Source organism: Crocodylus porosus, unplaced genomic scaffold, assembly GCF_001723895.1.
Source record: "Crocodylus porosus isolate Cpor-Errol unplaced genomic scaffold, CroPor_comp1, whole genome shotgun sequence".
Taxonomy (NCBI): domain Eukaryota; kingdom Metazoa; phylum Chordata; order Crocodylia; family Crocodylidae; genus Crocodylus; species Crocodylus porosus.
The window spans coordinates 130,407,052-130,431,051 of record NW_017728906.1 but is presented as its reverse complement, the minus strand read 5'-3'; the positions used below and the strand labels follow the sequence as shown (position 1 = coordinate 130,431,051).

The 24,000-nt window shown below is 40.9% G+C and overlaps 1 protein-coding gene across 1 annotated transcript in view; it reads right to left on the bottom strand.

Annotated features, from left to right (window-relative positions):
- Window positions 1-24,000, bottom strand: part of DACH1 (dachshund family transcription factor 1) — a 527,995-nt gene that overhangs the window by 255,557 nt on the left and 248,438 nt on the right. Inside the window, exon 3 of the mRNA XM_019529808.1 lies at window positions 2,193-2,354. Coding sequence (XP_019385353.1) covers window positions 2,193-2,354 — 162 coding nt within the window. The remainder of the gene's footprint in view (window positions 1-2,192; window positions 2,355-24,000) is intronic.

Genomic DNA, 24,000 nt, shown 5'->3' with positions numbered 1-24,000 from the left:
ATAAGAGCATATCACACCCTATACTAGGTAAAACATGCTAAAAAAGAAAATAAACTCCTTAACCAAGATGCCCTGACAAGTACAATATAGAGGAAGACGGTATAAATGAGAGTACTGTATTAAGAGTGAGTGAATGTTCAAGTATCTTGCTGGAAAAAGTACTATGTTACTATCCATTGCAACTAGATTGTACTTTTTTCACCAAAGTCATCAAAATGTATCACACTAAAATTCTCCAAATTACATTTCCAACAATGATCATTTTAAGGTAGAAAGACAATTAGCTGTTTATCCAGCTCCAAACAGTCTTCTTAACTATCACACAGAAATACTTTGCCCCATTTGTCTATTTGTTGTTAGTTATCAACAACTAAAATGTTGTACACATATGGATTTTGACTCCCAAAATGTTCAATAGATTTACAATCCCATCGCTCAATACATAAATATTTTATTTCATATGATGTATGCATCTGAGTCCTTGATTCATGATCTATACCAGGGGTAGGTAACCCCCAGTGCAGGTGCCAGAGCATGGCATGCGAAGACATTTTGCTTGGTGCACACACCTCAGGGCAGATGGCAGGGAAGGGACCAGAGCTGTACTGCCCCAACAAGGATCAGGCCCTTTGTGGCTCCCCTGCTGCCCAACCCTGGTATGCCAATATCTTGCAAGTTGAGGTTGTGTGTATTTTTGGCACTGCCCAAAAACATTGCTAACCCCATATCTACACTGTATCCAGCATCCATTCCTGCCTTTCAGGGGGCAATGCTAACTGTCTCTCTATCTATCTCCTTTTTTTCTGCACTTTTCATCTTCTTTCAGAAGCCTGCGAGCCACCTGCTCTCTGCAACTCACTATTTGCCCTACTTTGCCTTTTCTCTCCCCTCATGTTTCAACAACACCTGATATTTACCTATTCCTGTCTTCCTGCCAAGGGGACCATTTTCCCTTTAGTGCTCTGTGTATTTTTTGTGCTGGTGTCTATGTGGCTGTAAAACTGGTCCGGGGGTTCTTTCTTTACCATCCTATGAGAAGCTTTTGTAAGAGCTTTTTCATGATTATAAAAAACCATCACAGTTGCCTGGATAGGGATGAGTAGAGTATAACATCTTCTGCATTTTGGTGGCAGAGTGGAGGGCAAACACTGCATTTTCATTGCAGTCCACATTAACTCTCTTTTAATAGGAACTATGAATACCTACTGCAATGTATAGAAACAGGATTCATACGTTTTATTTTTGGTGAAGGAAAGCAAGCCACTATTTATGCTTAAAAGTAATCTAAAAAAAAGTATGTAGAATGTGGGGAATGGGAGGAAGGGTCAGAAGATTAGGACTTTCTTGAACTGTCATGAGCTATCTTATTTCTTATGACCTTAGGTGAGATAGTATCATAAGCATACTTTCTAGCCACTGAATTTCTGTTGCTAAGTTAGTAGCATCTCACCTGATAAAAGGATCCAGCCAATAAAATGAAATCATATAACAAAATATTTTGGTGAAAAGACACATAAATCATTAAAGATTTAATTAACAAAATGTTAGGCTACTTTGAAGTATGTTTTAGTGAAACAAACTAGCCAGGCAAATGCATAAAATATACTGAAACCACTTTTTAGTAAATAATAGTTGCCAATGACTGTTGAAGAAACAGGAAAACCTGTTAACTACATTTTAATAATGTGTTTATTAAAATTAAATATTATAGTAACCATAAAGCTTGGCAATTATTTATTGTGTCTGTATGTTTTCCTTTTGTCACAGGGCACATGAAACTGTGAAATATTTTGCTTTCCAGCTTCTGTTCTGAATTACCTAAAGTCAATACCCAATACACCAAATAGGAGACATTGTTAAATTTTGCTCTGACACCATCATCTGTCACCCCCACCTGTACTTTGAAAAATGAACTCCAAGTAATCAAACCATTTTCTTTCATAGAAAATACTAACTGGCATCTGGAATAGTAACCTGCAAAGAAAATGATGGGTTTTTAAATAGTAACAACAATGCTGGGTGTTCCTGAAACCCTCCATATAAATAAACCTACAAATAATTGAAAGACCTACAAAACATGCAATTTCTTTCACCTCATCAAAAGTTTAATGATCCAAAAGGAATAATTAATTTAGGAAAATACTGTTGTACTACTGGCATGTAAGAATGTAGTGTCTATTTTTGAAACTCACCAACACTTGAATTCAGATCACCATTCTCAGACTCTGCTCCATGCTGGTTATTACTGGCATGATAATTGGACATAGCTTCTAATTTGATTTTTTTCACTTTCATTGCTTCTGCTATGGCTGCATTGGTGGCAGCTGCTGCTGCTGCAGCTGCTGCTGTCAGACCTACAAAGAAATATTAATAAAATTTAATATACATTATAATATGACTCTTTATTACAGTAGGGCTTGAAACTGTTTTTCTTTATCATTTATTACATCATTAGCAAAGGATATTACTGAATAATAGTCATCATCTTTGCTTAGGAGGATATTTACGTTTCAAGGTAAAATGCATATGTAAATAGTCAGTTACAGATACCTAAATTCTCAATATTGGTCTCACATTACTGCAGTTACAATGCCATTGTGATTACTGCTGCACCTGCAAGCTATGTATTGAAATGCCTAAATAGGTGCAAAGGTAGATGTAGATAAATGTTCTGGCAACAAATTTGTGGATGCAAAATTACCCTTGCAACATTGGAGAACAGGATAAAAATCAAAGCCAAAGAGTCTGAATAACATTTATGACTAATGAGTAGAATTCATATTGGGCCATTTTCCCCTGAGGTCTTACACAAGTGACTTTATTTAGTAAAATAAACTAAGAGCCTATCAATGAACAGCTACAGCATTATTAGAAGAAAAGTTAGTGATGTGGATCTTTAGCATTTGCCATCTCCAAACCTACATCTAAACTCAGGTCTCAATACCGCTATCAAAATACTGCAAAAAGTATAATTAATCTTCAAGCTTTATTTCTACAATCAAAGTTCTATAACTACTATGGCAAACTCTCAAACTCCAGACAAAATCTCTTCATTCAGCCTCCTTTGCAAAACATTCAGTTGTAAGAGGATAATGAGCTCCCTGTCAAGAATGATTAGTAAAATTGCTCACTTATGCTTTCATCACTGAAGACAAGATCAGCCTTTGTTCAATGCCATGAGTGTGGGACAGTACAGTTCCACTCCATGATGAATACAGGACAGAAAATTGAACTTAGAGAGCCAGTTTCTCTCTGATTCTCCTCTTGCTCTAAGGAAGGAAGTATTTTAACACTAGTTTCCACCAACAAGTTCTCTTGCACCAGCTGGGTTCTGCTGTGTGCCATACTGGGGGTAAGAAATAGAAGTATGACTCTGTCCAACCCTCACTACACTCCACCTAGTTGCTTGGTAAAAAGGAGTCATTGCTTCCCCTTTACTCCATGCTCCAAATCCAATGGACAAAATAGGTGTCTCATTCCCTCTTATCAAGACATGGTGATAGTTTAAGGCATATACACTATAGGGTTCTGTTGAGGTTCTCTCACATAGTTGTAAATCTCAGTTTTCTTTTTCTCTTTTGTTGATAGCCCTTATAGCTACAGAGAAAAACATGAACACATTATTGACTGGTTTAATGCGTTTCTGAGTTTGCATCCAGCTTGGAACTGTTTCTCTAAGAGGTTTATCAGCAAAGGATGTTAGCCCCAGGACCAATGTTGTGATACTCTCAGAGCACCACCCTAGCATAGAACTGGTGTGCCAGGTTAAGAAGAGTATAGGATAGTGAGCAAGCCCAAGCCAACATAAAATCCTAGGCCACAAAGGACCTCTTGCTGCCCCTGATCCTCCCAGTGATCCCTGCTGCTACTCCTGCCTTTTGGATAAGTAGAAAGAACTCATACATGTTATATCTGATGGCCATATGAAATGAGGCAGAACATGCCCTATACCAATGCTTCTACTTGTCTGGGATGGGAGAAGGAAGTTCTGCCACTCCAACTGGGGGAAGGGGCTCAGCACAGATATGGGAGCACAGGGACCAAATGTCACAATATGCCTAGGGTCTCAAATTACATTTTTAACTTCTGAGGCTACATTAAGACAAGCTACAACCTGGCCCTCAATAAACTCCTGCTGGACAGGCATCTAACACATCTAATTGGAATTACAAACCAAACAGCAATTGCTTTATGTGTAGTCACATCAATCTTAGTTACAAAATTGCTACTTAGGTGGAAGAAAATAATCCAAAAGTCAAATATCAATGAACAAGGTGGATAAACATAAGGATTTTATTTTAGTATTTACCATGACTATAGAACTTGCACACTCAGATCAGAAAGGAAAGGTATTTACAATAACACAGATGGTTTCCAACAGTATTTTTATCTTAAAGGAAGGATATAAAGTTATGTTATACAGATTTGGTCAGAGTTCCTAAATTAGACCACAGAAAAAGGGATGGTGCACCTCTGAAACGTGTTTGTATCCTGTGGTTATTGGAGAATGTTATATTCCATACTTCCTTTTTTCTAAACACTACTTACAAGGTAAAGCTAGTGTCTTTCAAAGAACAATCTTACCAGGAAAGTTCAAGTACAGCATATCCAGAGAATAAAAACATGCAGTCCCAAACTATATCAGTGCAGGTCTCTAGGACTCCCGGATATGGATTAGAAGCCCCATGCTGTTCAGCTCTACTTATGATAAATATTACTAAATACTACAAAAAGCATTTTTTTTTAGTAAATACAAAAAAAAATTAAAGGCAGAAATTATATTCCAATTTTCATTCAGTCTTGTACACAATTACATGTCTGAGATGAGAACACCTTGCTAATTTAAAGTGTGACATTGCTACAAAGCAGTATTCATTTAACCTATGCAAACTTGACATACAAGGCTCACCTATAGAGTTTAGGTGGGGAAAAATCCATGATTATTGTAGTGTCACATCCTCTAGATTAAGCTGCCCTCTGTTCATAGTCATAACAGGGAACTAAAGAGGCTTGGAGGCTAGGTACAGACACTATATTTTAGTGGCATAAGTAACTAAAAACCAGTCTATACCTATAACAGGACAGAAATTTGGCACACAAAGTCAGTCTCTACCAGCAACAGTACAGAAGTTTAGCATATATATACAGATTTAAAAATGGCAGAATCCATTTTAAGATTTGCCCCTCACCCCAAAGGGCAGACGTGTGTTCTTTTCACCACTAATCTAAACTATGCCACTTGCAGTAGACCATGTAAGTTATATCAGTTTTATCTTGGGTTTTTGAATGTCTGTACCAACCCAGGAAATGCTGAACATAAACTCAAAAACTCTGTTAACTCAAAAATGTTCTGAAATTATTACTTAAAAAAGGATAAACTGTGCACTGTACCACTGCACTTTGACATTAGGTGGCCTAGTCTTGCAAAGATTACATGTAATATATACAGTAGTACCCTCCCATTATGACTATGTAATTTGTGATTCCAAAACTTAAATGACCAAAGGTCACCCTTACAGGCAATTTAAAATGTAGTAAGCGACAACAACTGTACTGGACATTCAATAGCATAAACAATATGATTTTTCCTTTTATTTACTAATATTTGCTTGAAAACTATAAAGAAACATGTCAAAATACTTGGTAGATGAAAATCAATGGTAGCTATCATTAATATTCTGAAATTGATAAGCTGTTTATGTCTGGCATTCTTCCTGCTGATTATTCAGTGAGACAGGCAGCTTTATAAATATCTCATCACTCCATCGTCACACAAATTTCATCGACAGTGCTCACGCACAGCTATTAGCAATATGAATCTAACCATTACAAGAGGGAGGAAAATCGAACATGTGGCATTAATACGCAGTCCTGGTTCCTAACCATCTGATAGGCAGATGGCATAAAGCGGATTCTCCAGCTGAAATGAAGGGGCACATCATTTAAAACCTTGTTTGCATTCTAACTGATATCAGTGCCATATTGATATACATGATACATCATGGCAGTATTTGAACAATCTAGTTTGTTTCAGTCATAAATGTTTACAGCCTTGTTTTTTATCTTTAGAAGCATGTTCTGAAGAGCGTATTTTTAATTTATGAAACCTATTGTTTACTTCTGTTGAACCAGAAGATTAGCAAGGAGCAGGAATATTAAATTACCACCACCACAGCAATATAACTAAGATGGATGAATAAAGTATGTTTTTTTCAATAAAAGATGTTAGTAAAGGAATTAAAAAATTAGCCTAGACATTTTATGCATTAAATACATTTATTCATTTAAACCTTCCAGCTTTTTTCCCATGTGACATACTTAGAAACTTAATGCTTTACACAGCTATTCATTTAAAGCTCTTACTGTGTGCAATTAATCTTGTCCAACAATTTAATTCAAAAGGCAAAACATCAAAAAGTAAAGTTCAATTCAACAATCACAGTTCTGAAGTAATCTCCCCACTGCTGACAGCTCCTTTAGACTCATCGGCAAAAGTCTGTTCAAGGTGTCTTGTAAGAGCTATGTGAGCTTGAATTATAACTCAATTGAAAGCTCTCCAAGCCTTAGTAGGAGCTCAGGTCTTAACTTCAGCAATAAGCAAATCACCAAAAGGAAGTGTGAAGAATCTCGTTCTCTAAAGTCCTTCTTCGCTCTGTCATTAGAACATTGGCCAATAGTTACTTTCTAGCCTTGCACAATCAATTATGTTTTGAAATAGTCATATTTATAAAGAGTTAAGGCACAATAATTAAATAGATTTTAACTGCAGCCATTAACGATATGTTTAAAATCTTGGTAAGAGATGTAGACGCAATTTAAGTTTTTAATCCTATGCTACCAAGGCTGAAAAAAGGAAAATCTGTTATTAGAATATGCACCAAGATGAAGAAGTCTAAACACTGAGAAATTAGCTATAGAATATATCTATATTGTTAACCAGTTAGACCATCACCAGATAAAATAACCACATGTATCCTAGTTTTTGATAGAACTCACTGTAATTGCCCACACTTCTACTGTACGGGTTAAAACAGCAATTACCAGGCAAACAGCAGCACTGGGCAAAAGGGGAAGGAATTTAAAGAGTCATATTTGGTACATAGATCTTACAAGCAATAGTTAGCACGAATCAATATAGAATAACCACAAATGTTCCTCACACACCAGTGCCAGAGGGCTGCTGCTTTCACATCTCAAACAGAAGGGTGGAGAGGGTGCCTCCAAAACACATAATTACTACTTGGTTGCAAGTCAGCAGTTTTTAACATCAAAGTAAATAAAAGACAACCCTTCAGGAAAGTCTGAATCTCAGTTCATTGTAAAGGAAACAGAGGGTTGCTGCTTGTGTCACAATCTAGTATCCAATGCTTGATTGTCTGTGAGCCATAAGGGTGTTATGTGAAGCTACTAGGACTGCTTCAGCCTGTTGCATGTTTGTAGCTGTTAATTATGCAAATAAAGTTTCAGGCTGCTGCCTTAGCAAAATATAATAATCTGCATTTTCCTCCCAAATTCTGGTCTCATTTATATGAATACAACTTCACTGAAGTCACCAAACCTTTTGTGGGTGAAAATAAGACCACAATTTGACCTGTTCTTTGTAGGATTCCACTACACGTAAATGAAAGAAACAAATGTAAGGCACTGATATTACCTTCTAGCTCTTCTTCCCAGAAGGAGAACTACTGCATTTGCCTGTGTCTACAAAGATGCATAACAGCATATGCTGCTGTACTTGCAAATATCTTCGGCTAGGAACAGAAATTACACATAAACTGGTTTAAATGATCAGAAACTGGTTTAAACCTGTAACAGAACATAAGTTCAGTGCACATAAACCAGATTCAAAATGGATGATACTGATTTAAGTAGTATCAGACTTAACTGATACTACTTAAATCAGTTTAATCCATTTTGCCTTAATGGGGTCATGCACCCCACCCCTGCTGATGGAGCAGCAAAGGGATGGAGAGTGGCAGCAGACTCTGTCAGGGTGCCCAGGAGTTTTATTCCCTCCATCCCTTCCCTATCCCACCGGCAGGGACCACAGCCATTCCAGCATTGCTCTGTTAAGGCTAAGGGGCACAGAGAGAGTTAATTCCCCCTCCCTCCCACCGGGGAATCACAGCCAAGGCAGAGCAGTCACCCATGGGGCAGAGGGGGACTCTGTGCGGTGCTGGAGGGGGACTCTTTCCCCTCCTCCTTCCCTCCTCCCTCCCCCACCAACAGGTGAGGAGGGGGCTCTGTGTGATGCTGCCCAGCGCCAAAGGGAGACTTTTCCCCCTCCCCCTCCTCCTCCTCTTCCACCCCCACTGCTGCAGGGAAGGGGGCACTGTAAAGTGTTGCCCAGCCCAGCCTGGGTGCAAGGAGCAGCTGTCACTGAGCTGCAGCCACTGAGGAAGGCTCTGCCCTCACAGCCCAAGCCAATCTCACTCAGCCCTGGCCAAGGGAGCCACATAGCAGAGCTGGCCCCAGTCATGAGGGCAGGACCCTCCTCAGCAGCTGCAGCTCAGTGACAGAGAGCCTGAGCCCTGTTGGTGAAAACAACCTGGCCAGTGCACACGAGTGGCAGCTGGCCAGGCAGTGGGCTACCCAGACCAGCTCGGAGGCACAGTGGGGGCTTATGTACCTGCAGCCAGCCCCCACAGCGGATGGATGCCAGGCTGCAGGTTTGCTGGCACCTCTGGGCCAGCCCGGGTAGCCTGCTGCCCAGCCAGCTGCCACCCATGCAGGGCCAGGCTGTTCTCACTGGCACGGTTCAGCTTCACTATCACCGAGCTACAGCCACTGAGGAGGGCTGTGCCCCCATGGCCGGCCCGGCCCTAGCGTCCAGTTGCCTTGGCCAGGGCTAAGCAGGGCTGGCCCAGGCTGCAGGGGCAGGGCCCTCCTCAGCAGCTGGAGCTCAGTGACAGTCACTCCCCACACCCTGGCTGGGCTGGGCCAAACTGGGTAGCACCAAACAGACCCCCCTCCCCACCCAGCAGGAGCAGGGGCAAGAGGGGAAAATAGAAGGGGGGAGGGTCCCCCTTCAGCACTGCACAGAGCCTGCTTTGCTGCCCTGCAGTGGGGAGGGTTGAAAGGGGAAAAGTCCCCCTTTGGGGCCAGGCAGCACAGCATAGAGCCCCCCTCCCTGTCCCAGAGTGGTGGGGGAGAGGGAGGAGGAGGAGGGGTAAGAGTCCCCACTAGGCTATGAAGCTGTGTACCTGGATTGTTCCTGGCTGTCAAGCAGCTACTGTGGCAGGCAGGGCTCTCCCACTCTTCCTTCTCTCTCATCACAGGGGTCTGGCCATGCCCCCATCTGGCCACACTCCTTCTTTCCCCACCCTCAGACCCTGCAGGCCACGATGGGGGTTTTAATCCCTCTTCAGTCATATCCAAGCCTGCCAGGGCCTGGCTATGCCCACCCCCCTCAGCTCAGCTTCCCTGTGGATGGGAAGGGAGGGCTACTCTAGCACCCCCAGGGTTATGACCTCAGCGACTACAGGCATGTGCATGAATTTCTGGAATGAGACGTGAATGACTGTCCACTTGCAAATTGGTTCAATCTCTGCAGCTTAGACTAACCTGCAAAGATTGAATCAATTCAGGCTCAGGCTTTTTGGATGTCTGTCCCTAGCCCCTAGGAGTATTTAATCTATAATGTCACACACAGGCTACCTCCCTCCAACACATGGTACCGTTTGGCTTAAGAGGGGTCTGTCAACATCAGTGGTTTTCAACATGCTTAGATTCAAGGTACCCCTTGGAAAATGCCAGCTCTTAGTTTTCACCCATTTTTGACTATGGAAAAAGAATAAAGATTTTTTTTCAGTTACAAAGATTATAACAGGTCAGAATGCTTTTAACATTATGGATTTCAATTTGAAATCTCTCAGTTTATCTTCTGAATCATATTTGCATACCTAACAGTGCTAACATTGCCTTGCACCTTGTGACACCCTTGAAAGGTTGAGAATTATTGGTGTCCAGTCTGGCCATTATTATGTTACCAGCTATAATCAATCAAATCAACTGGAAACCAAGAGGGTTTATGTAAACATAAACAGGTGAATTCACTTCAGCTACTGGGGCTACTAGCATGCAGAACAACTGTTTTGGCAAAAAATCTCAGTGTCAAATACTAAAGTAGTAACTGGTAAGTGAATGAAAGAAACAAGTTTCTGCTACAGCAGTTTATTTATGGATGCTCAAAGAATCATATGGGGAAAAGTTACATCATTACAAGAGTATAAAAATCAGAAAAATGAATCCAGACTCCTTTCCTGCATTTACATTTCCTTATTCACTATTAAAGAAGCCACTATTAAGTTCCTAACTCACTTCTATCATCTATTCAATGCTCCTGTTTAAGACAGAGATTTGAATATGAAACTAACTTTGGGCCTTAGTCAAATTACATCATTCACTAAGTAACTGTTAGTGTATATTTTCTGATGACATGACCCTTTCAGTCTGATCACTGGCGGGGGTGGGGGGGGGGGGTTAAGTCTAAAAACAGTTTTCCTTGCAGGATTTTATTAACATTTTCAAGTCATCTCACCTCTGGCAACATAGAACAGGTGGAAAGCCAAAAATATTTTTTTCAATGGCTGTATTACATTTTATTCCATTCATTTGCTGTAAAATTCATTTCACTATATAGAAACATTTTATTCATTGTGTGGGAGAGAATCCAAATCTCTTCGAAATTCTGACAGAAGCCTTTTCATTATTTCAAATTATTGCTTAATCCTTTTTCTTTACATTTATTTCAACTGTGTTGACTTGAAAATAATTAATGTCTTTTCTTGACCTAATTTAGGATTTGTTCTTGCAGCCCTTCCTTGGGCTCAGTTCTCATTAAAATCAGGGGAGCTTTGCCTGAGTAAGAAATGCAGGGGCTAGCTCTTAGATCTTGATTCATAGCAGATAATGGCAAAGGTACCACTGCTGTCAGCAGTGTAGGTTGAGGGTTTTGATGGCCTCCTGTCCTAATCCTATTGAAAGGCACAGGAGTTTTATCACTGATTTCAACTGATCATATGTTTGGGCTCTGATTTAAATAATGTCCTGTGAAGGAACACATTTGAAACGGGGTCTGAATACAAGTTACAAATTATAACTAGGAAGCCTCAGACTAGCTCATAATGTTTTCTACCAAAGATGTTTTTCACATATTATTTAGTCAATTGGTTGCAATTCACAAATTGGTTACAATTCTTATTTTTATCAAATATTATGGATCAACCCAAAGCACCAATCTCTGTGCATATAACATTGTTATCAGCTACAGTTTTTGGAGTTTGCCAGGACTTCTAGCGCAGGTCCTATGAGTGTATACAGCTCCAAGATTTGCACTTATTTATATTGATGTAACTCACTGAAGTCACCAGATTTATAACTGAAAGTGAGATAAGTGGCAGGCTACCCTTTTTAATTAAATCAAAAGCTTTTTCCCCTGGAACTATTTTTAATTTTGCATTCTGAGTTTTGAAGTACAGGTACTGCTTTTCAAGCAAAAAAAAATAAGGAAGGAAATAGTTAAATATTAATACCAAACTTCAGACTTATAATTTCCTTGCCTTTCCATCATCAGGTAGCCTTATGATTCCTAATTATGTTACTACAGAAAGAAAATTTCAGTTCAGAAGAAAGGCCATTCACACTTTAGAGCCGTATAGCCCCATCCTTATGTAACTGGAACTTGCTATAGAAGTCCATGGGGAATTCTACTTGCAAGTAGCTGGGAGAGTGTGGAATTATATTATTAAAGAAAAAAAGATTTAAGAACTGTTAAGATTTCATGACTTCATATAAGAGCTTTCAATATTTTTGCTATTCATTTAAAAAAATGAGGATAATGACAAGTGAATAATTACTGCTATATTTCCCAGCAAAACCCATGAAAACTTAAATATTGCATCGGAACTACGTTCACCTTATACAAGGAATGGGCAACTATTTCTTGATGTAATTCCATTTTATGGTTTCATCTCCTTTCACTCCTAAAACAGAAGTTGAAAATACAAAATGTGTTTCAATACCACAATACATTTCTAAAGGTTTTCAGCCTTAACATTATTTTGTAGACTCTGGATTTGATATTGGTTTGATGCAATTCTGACAGAATTAAATGATACGTATTGCATATATGCCTCCTGTTATTGCATTTTCTAAGAACAGTTTGAAATACAACTGAAGTTCATACAGCCTCAAAACAATACAATTAAGAGAGAACATTTTTTGCTTAAACAACAGTCGTCTCTTCAAAAGCAATAGATTCTCAGTTCTCATTCAGTCTGTTGCATTATTCATTTCATGTGCAACCTCATGCTGGACCATAAATTGTTACTTTATCTAATCAAAGGCGACTTAACTCTACAGAAGGTCAAAGGTTTAATTTTGTGAAGTATTATCTTACGCTATGAGTTTAACTGAAAAATAGAAGAAGAAAAACAGCCAAGAAACTGGTAATAAATGAACCTTTATTGCCTCAGGCATTGGCCTAGTTAATAAACTTTCATTGAAGGTTTCTTTCAACTGTTATGGACAATGAGGTAAAAAAATCTTAAATTACAGCCATGTGTGACTTTTAACGCAGGCATTCTTTTTTATCTCAGCCTCCCTAGCTCAGAAAAAAAGACAAAGAGATTGTCTTCAATTTCTTAACCAAAAATGTATGCTCCTAAACAGATGAAAAAGTGCAGATAAAACCTTTGTAAAAGCAGAGGTCAGCTTTGAACAATATAAAAAATGCTTTTGCTAGGTGTCAAATCCTGGTCTACAACCCCCCTAACTAAATGTTTTATAAAATTTCAAAAAGGGGGGAAAATGTGCTGAGGCTTTTATATTGACACAGTGTTACTGAGTTCCACCTAAATTTTCTGTTTTACATTTGTATTGTGAGAGTAGTCATAGGTCTTGTTTAATAAAATAACTATTATGAGAACAAATTTTCCTATAAATTTTGCAGCCCACTCTTTTGTGTTCAGTATTTCTTGTCTTCATAGTACTATTCTTTCTGTGGCTACTGCTTAAAAGCTTTAATATAATGACAGCGATAAAACCATCCTCTGAGCTTTTATTGACAATTAGAGAATTTTCTTAATAAAAAAATATTTTGCATTTGAGTAACTGCACTGCATTTTTGGCATATTCTTTAATTGAGTCTTGTTTAGCAAACAGAGAAATCAGTAAGATTTAATAAAACTTTAGCTTTAGTGTGTTTTTTAACTGGGTAGACACAATTAATTAATTGTAACATTACTATAATTCAAAAATGCTGAAAGGTTGTGTTCATGCCTGTAACAACAGTACTATAGCTAAATACTCATAATCTTTCAACCAGCAGGAGCTTTTGCTGGGTTTTTTTTCAACCTAATCCATAGCTTGACACAGATCCTGGGGTAATGGCACACAGCTCTTTGATTGAGCTAATATCTGCACATTGTTGAAGCAATGGAAGTGTGGGTCTCTGCAACTTATGGGTCTAATCCTGCAGACACAGTATATCAAACCTACTAAAATCTTTTCAGTAGTCCCACTGAGAGTCACTGTGTAAAGTTTAAATTGTTCACATGCATAAATGCTTGAGGAGTCATTCCAGTTTTAGAATAGAAGGTGATGGTAGTGCTGGGACAAAATTGTGTATTTTGTAAGATGCTGGTGTAACTGTTGTGTTCCACCACAACTCCAGTATCTGCACACTAAAGTAGCAATGCACATACATACACACAGTGTAGGATCAGGGCCAAGGCCATTTCTTAGCCCTTAAAGAAAGTAAGACTGGATGACAGGGGCAGCTCCAGGAAGAGTTCAGCAGTGTGGTCACATCATCTTTTCGCTATTGCTATCCCCAGCTGACCCAGGTGTGTCTGCTGCTATATGTGTGTGTGTCCAATGGGACCTGGCTCCCTGGGTAGCTATTCCCTGAAGTCCTTGGCAGCAGTGGGGCAAGAGAGGCTTTGGGGCTCCCATGACATCCAAGTGAATCAGGGGCAGCAGGGGGCAGGTCCTGCCTTCAAGCTCCTACTCCCTGCCTAGCCTCCCAGTGTCCCCTGCCAGCCTTGGGGCTCCAGCCATGCCTCCTCCCATCTCCTCACAGTCTGAAGGGAGGTGTTCCAAACCACACTTCAGGAAATTCTAGATTGGCCTATGCACAAGGATATTCAGCTACAAAGGTTTTTAGTTTCTTGGCATCCTTTGCAAAGGAAAGCAGCGATACACTCATTCACAGTTAGATGTACATGAAAGGGCAGCAGCGCAGCTGGTGCTGGATACAGACACTTGGTGTTGGATACAGACACTTTGTTGTCCCAGATAAGATGAGATATGGTCACAGCTGTACATTAGGACATCTTCATCAAACAGCTAAAATGTAGGTTAGTAATTTTTAAAGAAAGTGCTTATGGCACTGATCATTAGCAGCACAAAAGTTAGATCTACAGTACATTAATAAATATCCATCCTACAAAACACTGTAAATGTTGTCACATTTGTGTGCAACTGGGTGCATCTACATGTACAATTGATGTAAAAAAACTCCAGCACAGTTTGTGCCAGAGTTGACTGCTTCCAGGCACAGCATCTACATATGTGCCTGGGACTGCAGTACTTTGAGCCAGGGTGGAGCAGCTTTGGGCTGGCCAGGGCGCAGGGGTTCAGCCCCGGGCTCCAGATGGCTGGCACACAAGGGTGCTAAAGTGTGGGGTTAGGCAGTGAGAAGCCCCCACACATTAGCACTCTCATGCCCCTGCCAGCCCCTGTCACCATCTCTATGTGCATTTCAGCATACATAAGTACTCTGCTATAAAAGTACTGTCCCTGCTAGTACAGTTGGGGACAGCACTACCTTACAGCAGAGTTAATTCATTTATTGTGACCTAATCACTGTCCCAAAGGAATCTGGCTCCTTGTGTAGCTGCTCCCTGAAATCCTTGGCAGAAGTGGGGCACAAGAGGCACACAAGTAGATGGTAACACTTTATTGCAGAGCTAATGAGTAAACTCCCCAGTAAAGCACATGTGTAGATGCATCCACTGGGTATCTGGTAGATATTTTCCATAACTGAAAAGTTTGTTACACTCAATATTGTAGAAAGCCTAGCCAAAAAAGTTGTTTTACAAATTTAATTGTAAGACAGAAAATTTTGCAAGTGTCTGGTATGTCATTCTTCTCAAAGAATAAATAAAATTTGAATACATACTGACAATTTCAATATCTATGCTTACGTGTCAATAAGCATGATAGTTGAGCATTTTAATTTCAGGAAAACTCCATTTTATGCTGCAAGAAAAAGTACTGATTGCTTAAAAGAAATATGTGTGTATTGTACACACAATAAAAAAATGACATGAGGGCAATCAAATCTTGTATTTCAGGATGTAAGCAGATCAGCTCTGATAATCAGGAGAGACATTTTACCTCCAAAGTGTGGTAATTCAACTATCACATTAGGGCTTTTGTGTTTTTTTCAGTTTTTAAACTTCTATTGCATATTGTGTAGTGACAGAGATCGGAAACTGGGTTCAGAGATCTTATGAGCTCTGGTGGTGTTAAATGACTTAGACAAAATTTTATGTAGTTCTGCCTTGGAAGGAAATAGGAAAAAAATAGTTTCTTGCAGACAAACCCACATCACCTATATACTTTAGACCACACACAGGTGCTATATTTATAATGAAAAATACACCCTTTTAGCATTTAAAAAAAAGCAAGTGTACAACTTTTAAGCAGTTTCTTGGGGGTGGGGGGAGAATGGCAGTTCCATAACAAAATAGTAGTCCATTCTAACAATATCTTCTGCACTACACAATGATTTCTAGTGCCATGTCTAATGCCTGTATAGTTATGTGCAGTGCTACAGGGAATGCCTCTATTCTCCAACAACCTAGGAGGCTTTGCTTTTCATCCCCTCCGTGGTTCCAGGGGTTCTGTCTGTCACATTGAACTCTACTGTCCTAGGGCTCACAAACTGCCATTCTGATTTAATGTTCAGCCCCACCTTTCTCTGTAAATAGGTTAAAATCCTTCCTCCCTAAAAAGCATTGGAGAAATTCACCTCCCACACCTCCTGCTATGAAAACAATATCTATTCCTGTTGCGTGTCAGCCTCTCCGGCATTACCTGGAAGCCAAGTAAGGGCACTAAGCAGGAACTCATGCGTGGAAGCTGGCTGTCTGCTTTAACAAGTGGCAAATGCCATGGCCGAGAGGAAGAGGACAGCCTTTAGTGGCTTTCCTGAAATGGAAGTAGCATCAGAGGATAGTGCCATGGGTGGCACAACTGAGATGCCCCTAATTTTGTGATTTTTCAGGTGACTGCTGTAAAGGTCATGGCTGGGGCAAAGGGAAGCAGAACCAGTGGCACAGCTCCATAGAGTAGGGGCACAGTTAGGAGGTCTACATGTTTTTAGGGTGGTGACTGGATGCTGTGATTTGCAAAGGCCATGACTGGGGTGACTCCTACAGCTCATCTTCTGAAGTGGAGCCATCATCACAGCCTTTTCCCTACTGCCTCTCATGAGTTGACAAAGGTGAATGAATCACAGTGTCAGCACCCATTGGGTTGCCAAGAACATCTGCACTGCCTCTCCCATTGTGGATTTTCCTATGCCGAAATGGCTGGTGAACCAGTGACTGCATGGTCAAGGTCTCAGGTGGTCTGTACCAGCCCACACAAGAGCTGAACAAACCCTGAAGAAGCAGTGGCATGTGTTGACTCCTAGCCAGTGAGCTGCAGGGTGTGTAAGTGGCAAGGATCCACGGAGGGCTAGAAGTGAAGTTGATGAGCCTTTGGCTATGGAAACAGAACAGGTACACTGTGGCTCTCTACTCTTGGTGAGAGGGGAAGGAAATCCCTTGGCCATGCAGGTGACTGCTTCCCTTTGTATCTGGCTGTCCTCAGGAACCTCTGCAAGCAGGGGACCCTGCAAAGCATGATATGCTTGCTGCACCCCAACTTTCTGGCTGTGGAGCACTGTAAATATATGCTCCTGCCATCTTCTGAAGTGCTCTGGATGATCAGGCACTTGCATACTATGTTTTTGTGGCACTACAGAGTTCTCAGAAATTCTTAGTGCTTCAAATGAATGCTGCACATACCCTTACTCTCTCCTTGCCAGAATAGCACACTAACGTCCAAAAAGCTCTGGGTCAAATATACTCTGCAAACTAGATAGCCATGTTAAAGTTTACATTCCTATCCTATTCCATTCATCCTAGTTTTGGCATTGCTCAATATATGACACATCAAAGGAAAATGGGAAAAAAATGCCCCAGAATTAAACCCCAAAAGAACATATAATGCAATTAGTTATAGTACAATGCTATAAGGATATTTCTTCCCATAATTTTGGTAAAAACAAGTTGTTTTGACTCTGACATAAAGAATAACGTATTAAGTTCAGTAAAAAGTCCTGATGAATAGCAAAACGTTTGAATAAACATATTCATGCACACCATACCATGTTCCAAATTGAGGGCCTGATCGTACCCTCAGCCTTAATACAAAGCTCCCATTTATATCTAGCAGATTACTATGCAGAATTCTCGTCAACATTGCTGGCACTGTTTTGCAAAAGATGGATACCATCATGGCAGATCCAATATTAAATCCTCACTTTCTCCTAAGTTGGTAGCTTCAGAAATGGCAGAAATATAACAGATCTCCAAATGTGTCATGTTTTGCAAGATACCCAATTTTGTTCCTAGAAGAACTGAGAGCATCATTTGCAACAAATCACTCGATTCATTTTGTCTTGGGTTTTGAATTGTCCATCATCAGACAAAAATTTTCTCAAATTTATTGATTGATCCCTGACTCCTCCCCAACCTGTATTTGAAACCATGATGTATTATGCTTTATCCTCTCCCATCCCCATCATTTCTGATTTCCCTTCTTATCATGTCTATACTCCAACTTGTAAAGTAGAGCAGGGATCAAATAATCTTTAAAAAAAGAGTTTAACCTGAATGCTTACAATGGGTGCTATAAACTGGTGTTTAGTGAAGTAGGACCAATTGTGACTGATTATAAATAAGTATGTATTTATAATTGTTCTCCGTCTACTGATGCCCCCTTCCTTCCTAATCTACATAAGAGATATTTAAAGAGTGACACAATAGGATTAACTTATGAGCGTGCAAAGTTTTATGATTGAGAGTACCTACAAGTAGGTTTTATGTGCTTTCACATGCTTTTTAAGGCAAAGTAGCCATATCCATAAAATTTCCTCCAAAATTATGTTTTTAGGAATTGCTTTTGCCCACTCTGGCATGGCAAATTAATACTCATATACAAGATTATTAAATGAGAACTGAGTTGTAAGAAGATAGACTTATTGGAGAAAAAAGATTTATTTTAAGGGAGCCTTATTATATACAGGAAGTTAGGAGATACTAATTTCCCAATATACAGTCCTCTAAATAAATGATTTATGTAAGGTTTTCTTAAATTCCTGAGGCTGACATTTATATGCAACACTTCCACAAATGTTGTTTCTGTCAATTACATCACAGGTGTCTTGTGAAAAACAGTACAGCATCAGGCAGTCATAGTCCTTACAGCCAGTTTTGTGAAATACTGAATTACCCACTGTACAGTCAGTATCTTCCAGAAACAGCATTTCAGACCATAGGCAGATAATACCAAAAAGGTAAATTAAATTCAAATCTAAATTATAAACTTCCTACACACATGCCAAAAAGTTCAGTACTTTGTTAGCAATAGCATAAGCTAGGGATGGGCAAGGGGGTACCTGCCCCAAGTGCCAAGTTAGGAGCAGTGCCAGAGTTGTCCACCACCTCAGCAGTCTGTGTCCTGGGTGAATACCTATGCCAGGAACTCCAGAACAGTTCCCAGTTGCTGCTGCTGCCATTTGACATTTGGGCCAGGTACAGAAGTTATGCTTACTTCATTTTAGGCATACAGAAAGTGCTCCACAACAGTAACCAAAGAGACAGTCAATACCCATAGAGCAACACTGGCAGATCCCACTCTAGGATAACCCTGGATGGATGTGGTATCCATCTTCAGTGCTGCAAGTTAGAGCACCGTAACAAACATCTGTACCACATGCCATTGTGAGATAACAGACAACCAAGCCCAGATAAATATTAATTTTCTAAATTTTTAGGAAACCCACAGGCTGCATTTTGCCCGCCCCACCTTAGTGTCTGTCTCCTTATGTCACTTGGTCTAATGTCTGAGAGTGCACGGAATACATCTGTGTGTGTGCAAACTGTGCAGCCAGTCATGAGTCTCTGTGCACTGTTATATACAGTATAAAGCTCTTTAGTGTGACAACTTCTGGACCATACAGGAGTATATTAATCTGCTGGGGCATATGCTATTGCAACTGCAGTGATTCTAAGCACTTTGAAGTTGGCACACCATGGTCATATCTACATGTCACTGAGGAAGGTTGCACATGCTACTTTCAAGCTGAGAGAGTTGCAGTGCCAAGATAAGGGATTTCTGCATAGGGTCAAAGACCACTTTGGATCCAGCTACAAGACCCCTGAATGGCATTGGTGCCACCTCCCCTGGGGAGACCACTGCCCTCCTAGAGCAGAGTGGTGGGACAGGCTGCCACCCACCTGCCATCCTGCCTTGGAGAGCCCCACTCCAGGCAATGCTTTCTGGGGTGACATGCCCAAAAGTCCCACAGAGGGGCTTGATAACAGCCATGCGGGGGATGCTCCAAACCATTCATTGATTGATGGATGCTAGAGGGGAAGGGATGCCCCAGAACAGAAGCTCTGGTGCATCCTGAGGATGTTATCTGAGGAGCCAGGAAGGTGCCTGGTGGGGCCCGCTCAAGGGAATACCAATGCAGGAGGTGACAGGGACCAGGATGCCTGAAACTTGATGCCAGGGCTGGCATTGAGTCAGCCCACCCTCCAGGGCCAACTTGCTAACACTGGCTGCTGGTGGTTGTCTGCATAGGTGCAGGGCCTCAAAGAGAACAGATGGCGGGTGCGGGGGGTGGCCCACCACCCCACTGAACTGGGGAACTGCGGGCCCAGGTCCCATTATGGCAGAGCAGTGCAACCTCTGCAAGGATAGGCAGCTCTCAGGGCTCTGGTCCAAGTTTCAGTGTGGGCAACGTCCCATAGTTTTTCTTTATTACACACATACAAAGTTTGGCAGCTGCAACATCTAATTAAACTGAGGAGTGGCAGTTCCACGCGTGGCATTCACCTTGCAGCCCAAAGGTTTTGTATTTGTTAAGGTAAGCCCCCCACGGCTGCATACCCCCTCTCAATGTCATAACTGCCTGGTGCAGGCAGAGTCTTTCACCACCCTCTCAATGCTAACTAAGAAGAAGGTTCTAAGTTTCAGAGCAAGCAACACTGCACAATACCTTTAAGTTTAATAAACACATTAAAAGTTGGGCAGCTTCAACATTTGATTAAAACAAGGTAAGTCTCTTCCTTGGGCCACATTCACTTGCAGCTAAGCGTGTGCCCCTGAGGGGAGTTGGGGAGGGAGAAGGGAAGGGAAACAGTGTGGGTTGTAGACAGCGTTGCCCGTGATGCAGGGTCAGAGGACACCAGGCCAGTGCCAAGTTTTGGGTATTCAAAACCCTCCAGTCCTACTCATTCAGGGAGGGCTCCTGGTCCATGTGGGAGAGGAGCCAGTTGGTCATAGCTTCATGGATCTAGACAGCCTGCCGTTCAGGGCCAAACACATTGGTGGGGGGCTTGCCATCGCCCCCATCCCTGCACCACATGTGTTTATGGTACCAGGCTCAGTTCATAGCTGAAGTACTTCTTCTAGCGGTCCAGTTGCTCCCCACCTCCCCCAAGCCTTATGAAACAGAGCAGGAAGAAATAAGCTGTGCATCCAGTGAGGATTGGGGTGTGGGCAATGATGTTGCTGATGATGAAATTGGGGAGCCAGGGAGGGTAGCATCCACTCTCCATCACCCTGGGGAATGGGGAGTTGTGTAAGAGGTGGGAATTGTCCTCATTGGCTGTGTGAAAATTGGCGGTTCAGTCTTGCCCCAGACACCTGAGCTCTGTTTGTTTGTGTTGGCATGTGTATGAGTATCCAGCACACCTGGGGTTTGTGGGGGGCGGGGGGCACCAGGTGGGCAGCCATGATGTCCCTCCCCAGCCAATCAGGCGGCTTGGCCTTTTGGCTCCTCTTGGGAGTCTTCAGCAGCCTGGGGAGCCCCCAGTTCACATTGGGAGGTATGCAAGAGCCCCCCTACCTGCTTTATTTGGGCCATGCAGCTAGCCTCTGAGACCCCTTTCTCACCACTACCACCACCAAAGGCTAATGTGCGTTTTGCTTCCTCCTGACATAAACAGGGACACTTAGAGTAAAGCTCAGAAGTTAGAGCACTTCCATCACAGGCTTCTTGTACTTAGCCTTGAAGAGCAACCACCAGGGTGGGCAAAGTACATGGCAGCAGTGGCAGTAGCTCAGTGGGGACCTATTTAGGAGTTCCCAGACTGGGTAAGACTGATGCTTTCCCTACCCCTGCTCTCAGAACTCCACATCCTCCTCCCGAGCTCCCAGAATCATACATCTTCACATCCCGCCATCTCCAGGTTTGCCCCAGGTGCCAACTTCGCTTGTCATGGCAGTTTTTTAGTGTTCCCCACAAGCATTTACAGTGGCAAATCTTGTGCATTGCCATTTATTTCAAGTTGATGGTGAATTGCAGGGGACTGCTCACTCCAGAAGACTGTACCATATACTCACTTCCTATTTCATGTCTTTTGTTGACAGAAACAAGACCCAAAAGTAAAGTATAATAGAGATTTTTTCCCACCAGCAGGATTTAGCTTTTTGACAGATCTCATAAATAGTTACTTTGGCAGTTTTAAAGATACCTCTAGGTCAGTCACTTGGTTAGACAGCTGATTCTCTTATTCATCTGGATTCTTCTTTTCTTGTGATTTAGCTTCAACCACTTAAAAATTAAATCCTACCAAAGCACTACCCCAAACCTACATAACAACTATGTTACCATATGCACCACCAATTATGTATAACCCTGTCATGTACCGTGTTATGTTTTCTGTGTTACAAAAACCCACAACTGGGAGAAGGAAAAACCTGAGAGGAACATTGCATAAAAAAGTCAATTGGCTAGGTAATTCAGAACAATCCATCTCTCTAGCTGAAAAGCCCACTTATCTAGTAGAAAGAGAATGTAACATAACTGCAGAGCCTCTGAAGTCCTAATCCTTGTTCTACCATTAGGTATCAGGTCAGTCAGTTATTTAGATTTTAAGTTTCCACATCTATCGGGAAAAGATAATGTTTCCCTACCTCACCTGGGTGCTGTGAACATAAATTAGTAATTATTTGTACAAAGCTATAAAAATGAAAAGTACTTAGCACATAGAGTTCATAATACTCAAGCTAAAGTTGTAAAAGAGAAGACTGTAATTTAAATATCAGTGCTGTTCTGGTTGCTTTGAAAAATGCACAAAGGGTCTCTGAGAATGGGGCATTCATTTCAAATAGAACCTGAATATACAATAAATATGGCAAAAGGTCACAAAATATTAGTGTTTTTTACTTAAGAAACCTTGGTATTAGAGAAGAAATAACTTAAATCTGAAGATAAGATTTTAAAACAACCACCAATAAAAAGTAACAAAGTAATGAATTGTAGAATGTAAAGTTATTTTTTTATTGTTATTTAAAGTTATGCCTTACCCACTGAGAGTTTGAAGGGTACAACAGGCTAAAACTTAATAATTTTTCATGAACAACAACAACAGAAATGGAAACACCATTCTATTTCAGATGTTTTGTGAAAAATCTTTAGAAAGTGCTTAGGGATTTATTAAAACCAGAAATTCCCTGTCCTCATGTTACTGCTTGATCTACTGGAATGTGAAACTCTATCCTCCTGAACCACTGACAATGTTATCAAGAAGGAAAATAATGATTTTACCTTATGTTTGTAAAATGTGATTAGTTATTTTTGTTGAATGTAAAGGAAGTTGTATTTTGCAAAACAGGATATTAAAGATTAAAAATATATATTTCTAATCTAATAGTGCCATAAAACTTTCAGACATTACAAAATGGGCTAGAAAGAGGAACAAACTGATTATCTCTCCTTTGCAGATGGGAAAATAAGGGTGTATGTGTGAGAACTTACATACCAGGTTATCTGATCAAGGATATAATGGAAAACTATATCTTTTTTTATCTGTATTATTTTATTAGCCAAAATTAGCAAATAGCGCCAGATTAATAGCATTACCAGGGCCCTAAAAAGACCAGAGTCAGCTGAAACCAAACCTGCTAGTTTCATATCCAGGTTCAAATGAAAATGTTCCCCAAAGAAGGAAACCATTAGAATATATATTTTTAAAAAGAAGTGGGGAAGTAGAAATACAGGAAAGTTCTGCTCTCATTTGTTTAGTCTTGCACAGATTAATTCAGAGAGAGTTTCCCTGTTAATACAGTTGTTCAGTGGTAAATCAGGAAACCACTGCACTTAAGCCGGTTGTTTATTTCAGAGTTATCCTAGAGGAGTCTTTGGTTCACTAAGCCTAACTGCAGCCTGACTACATGGACAATTTGGCTGCTTGCAGAAATTTAAAAAAAATTTTAAAAAAGAGCCTTACCAGAAAAAGCAGCACGTTACTTCAACCTGGCTCCTTAACATCTGTATAGATTGGGCACTTCAGAGGGGCTTTTTGGTGCTTTTATCTAACAGCTTACTCAATTAAAGGTGCCAAAAAAGCCCCACTAAAGTGCCCTATTTATACAGACATGAGGCAAACCAGGTCCAACTAAAGCACTGTGTTGATTCGTCTGTGCAGGTGCTTGGTGTGGGAGCGAGCAGAATTTAAAGTAAAGCGCTGTTTTGGTTTGTTTTAATGCCTGCAAGCAGCCTATAAGCTTTTAAAAATTCTATGATCACCTCTTGGCCAAACTGCCCAGTTGTGGCCTTGGCTCCACCATGATCCACTGGCTGGGAAATTGGCTCCGTGGTCGGACCCAGAGGGTTGTGATTGATGGCAGTCACTCATCATGGTGCCC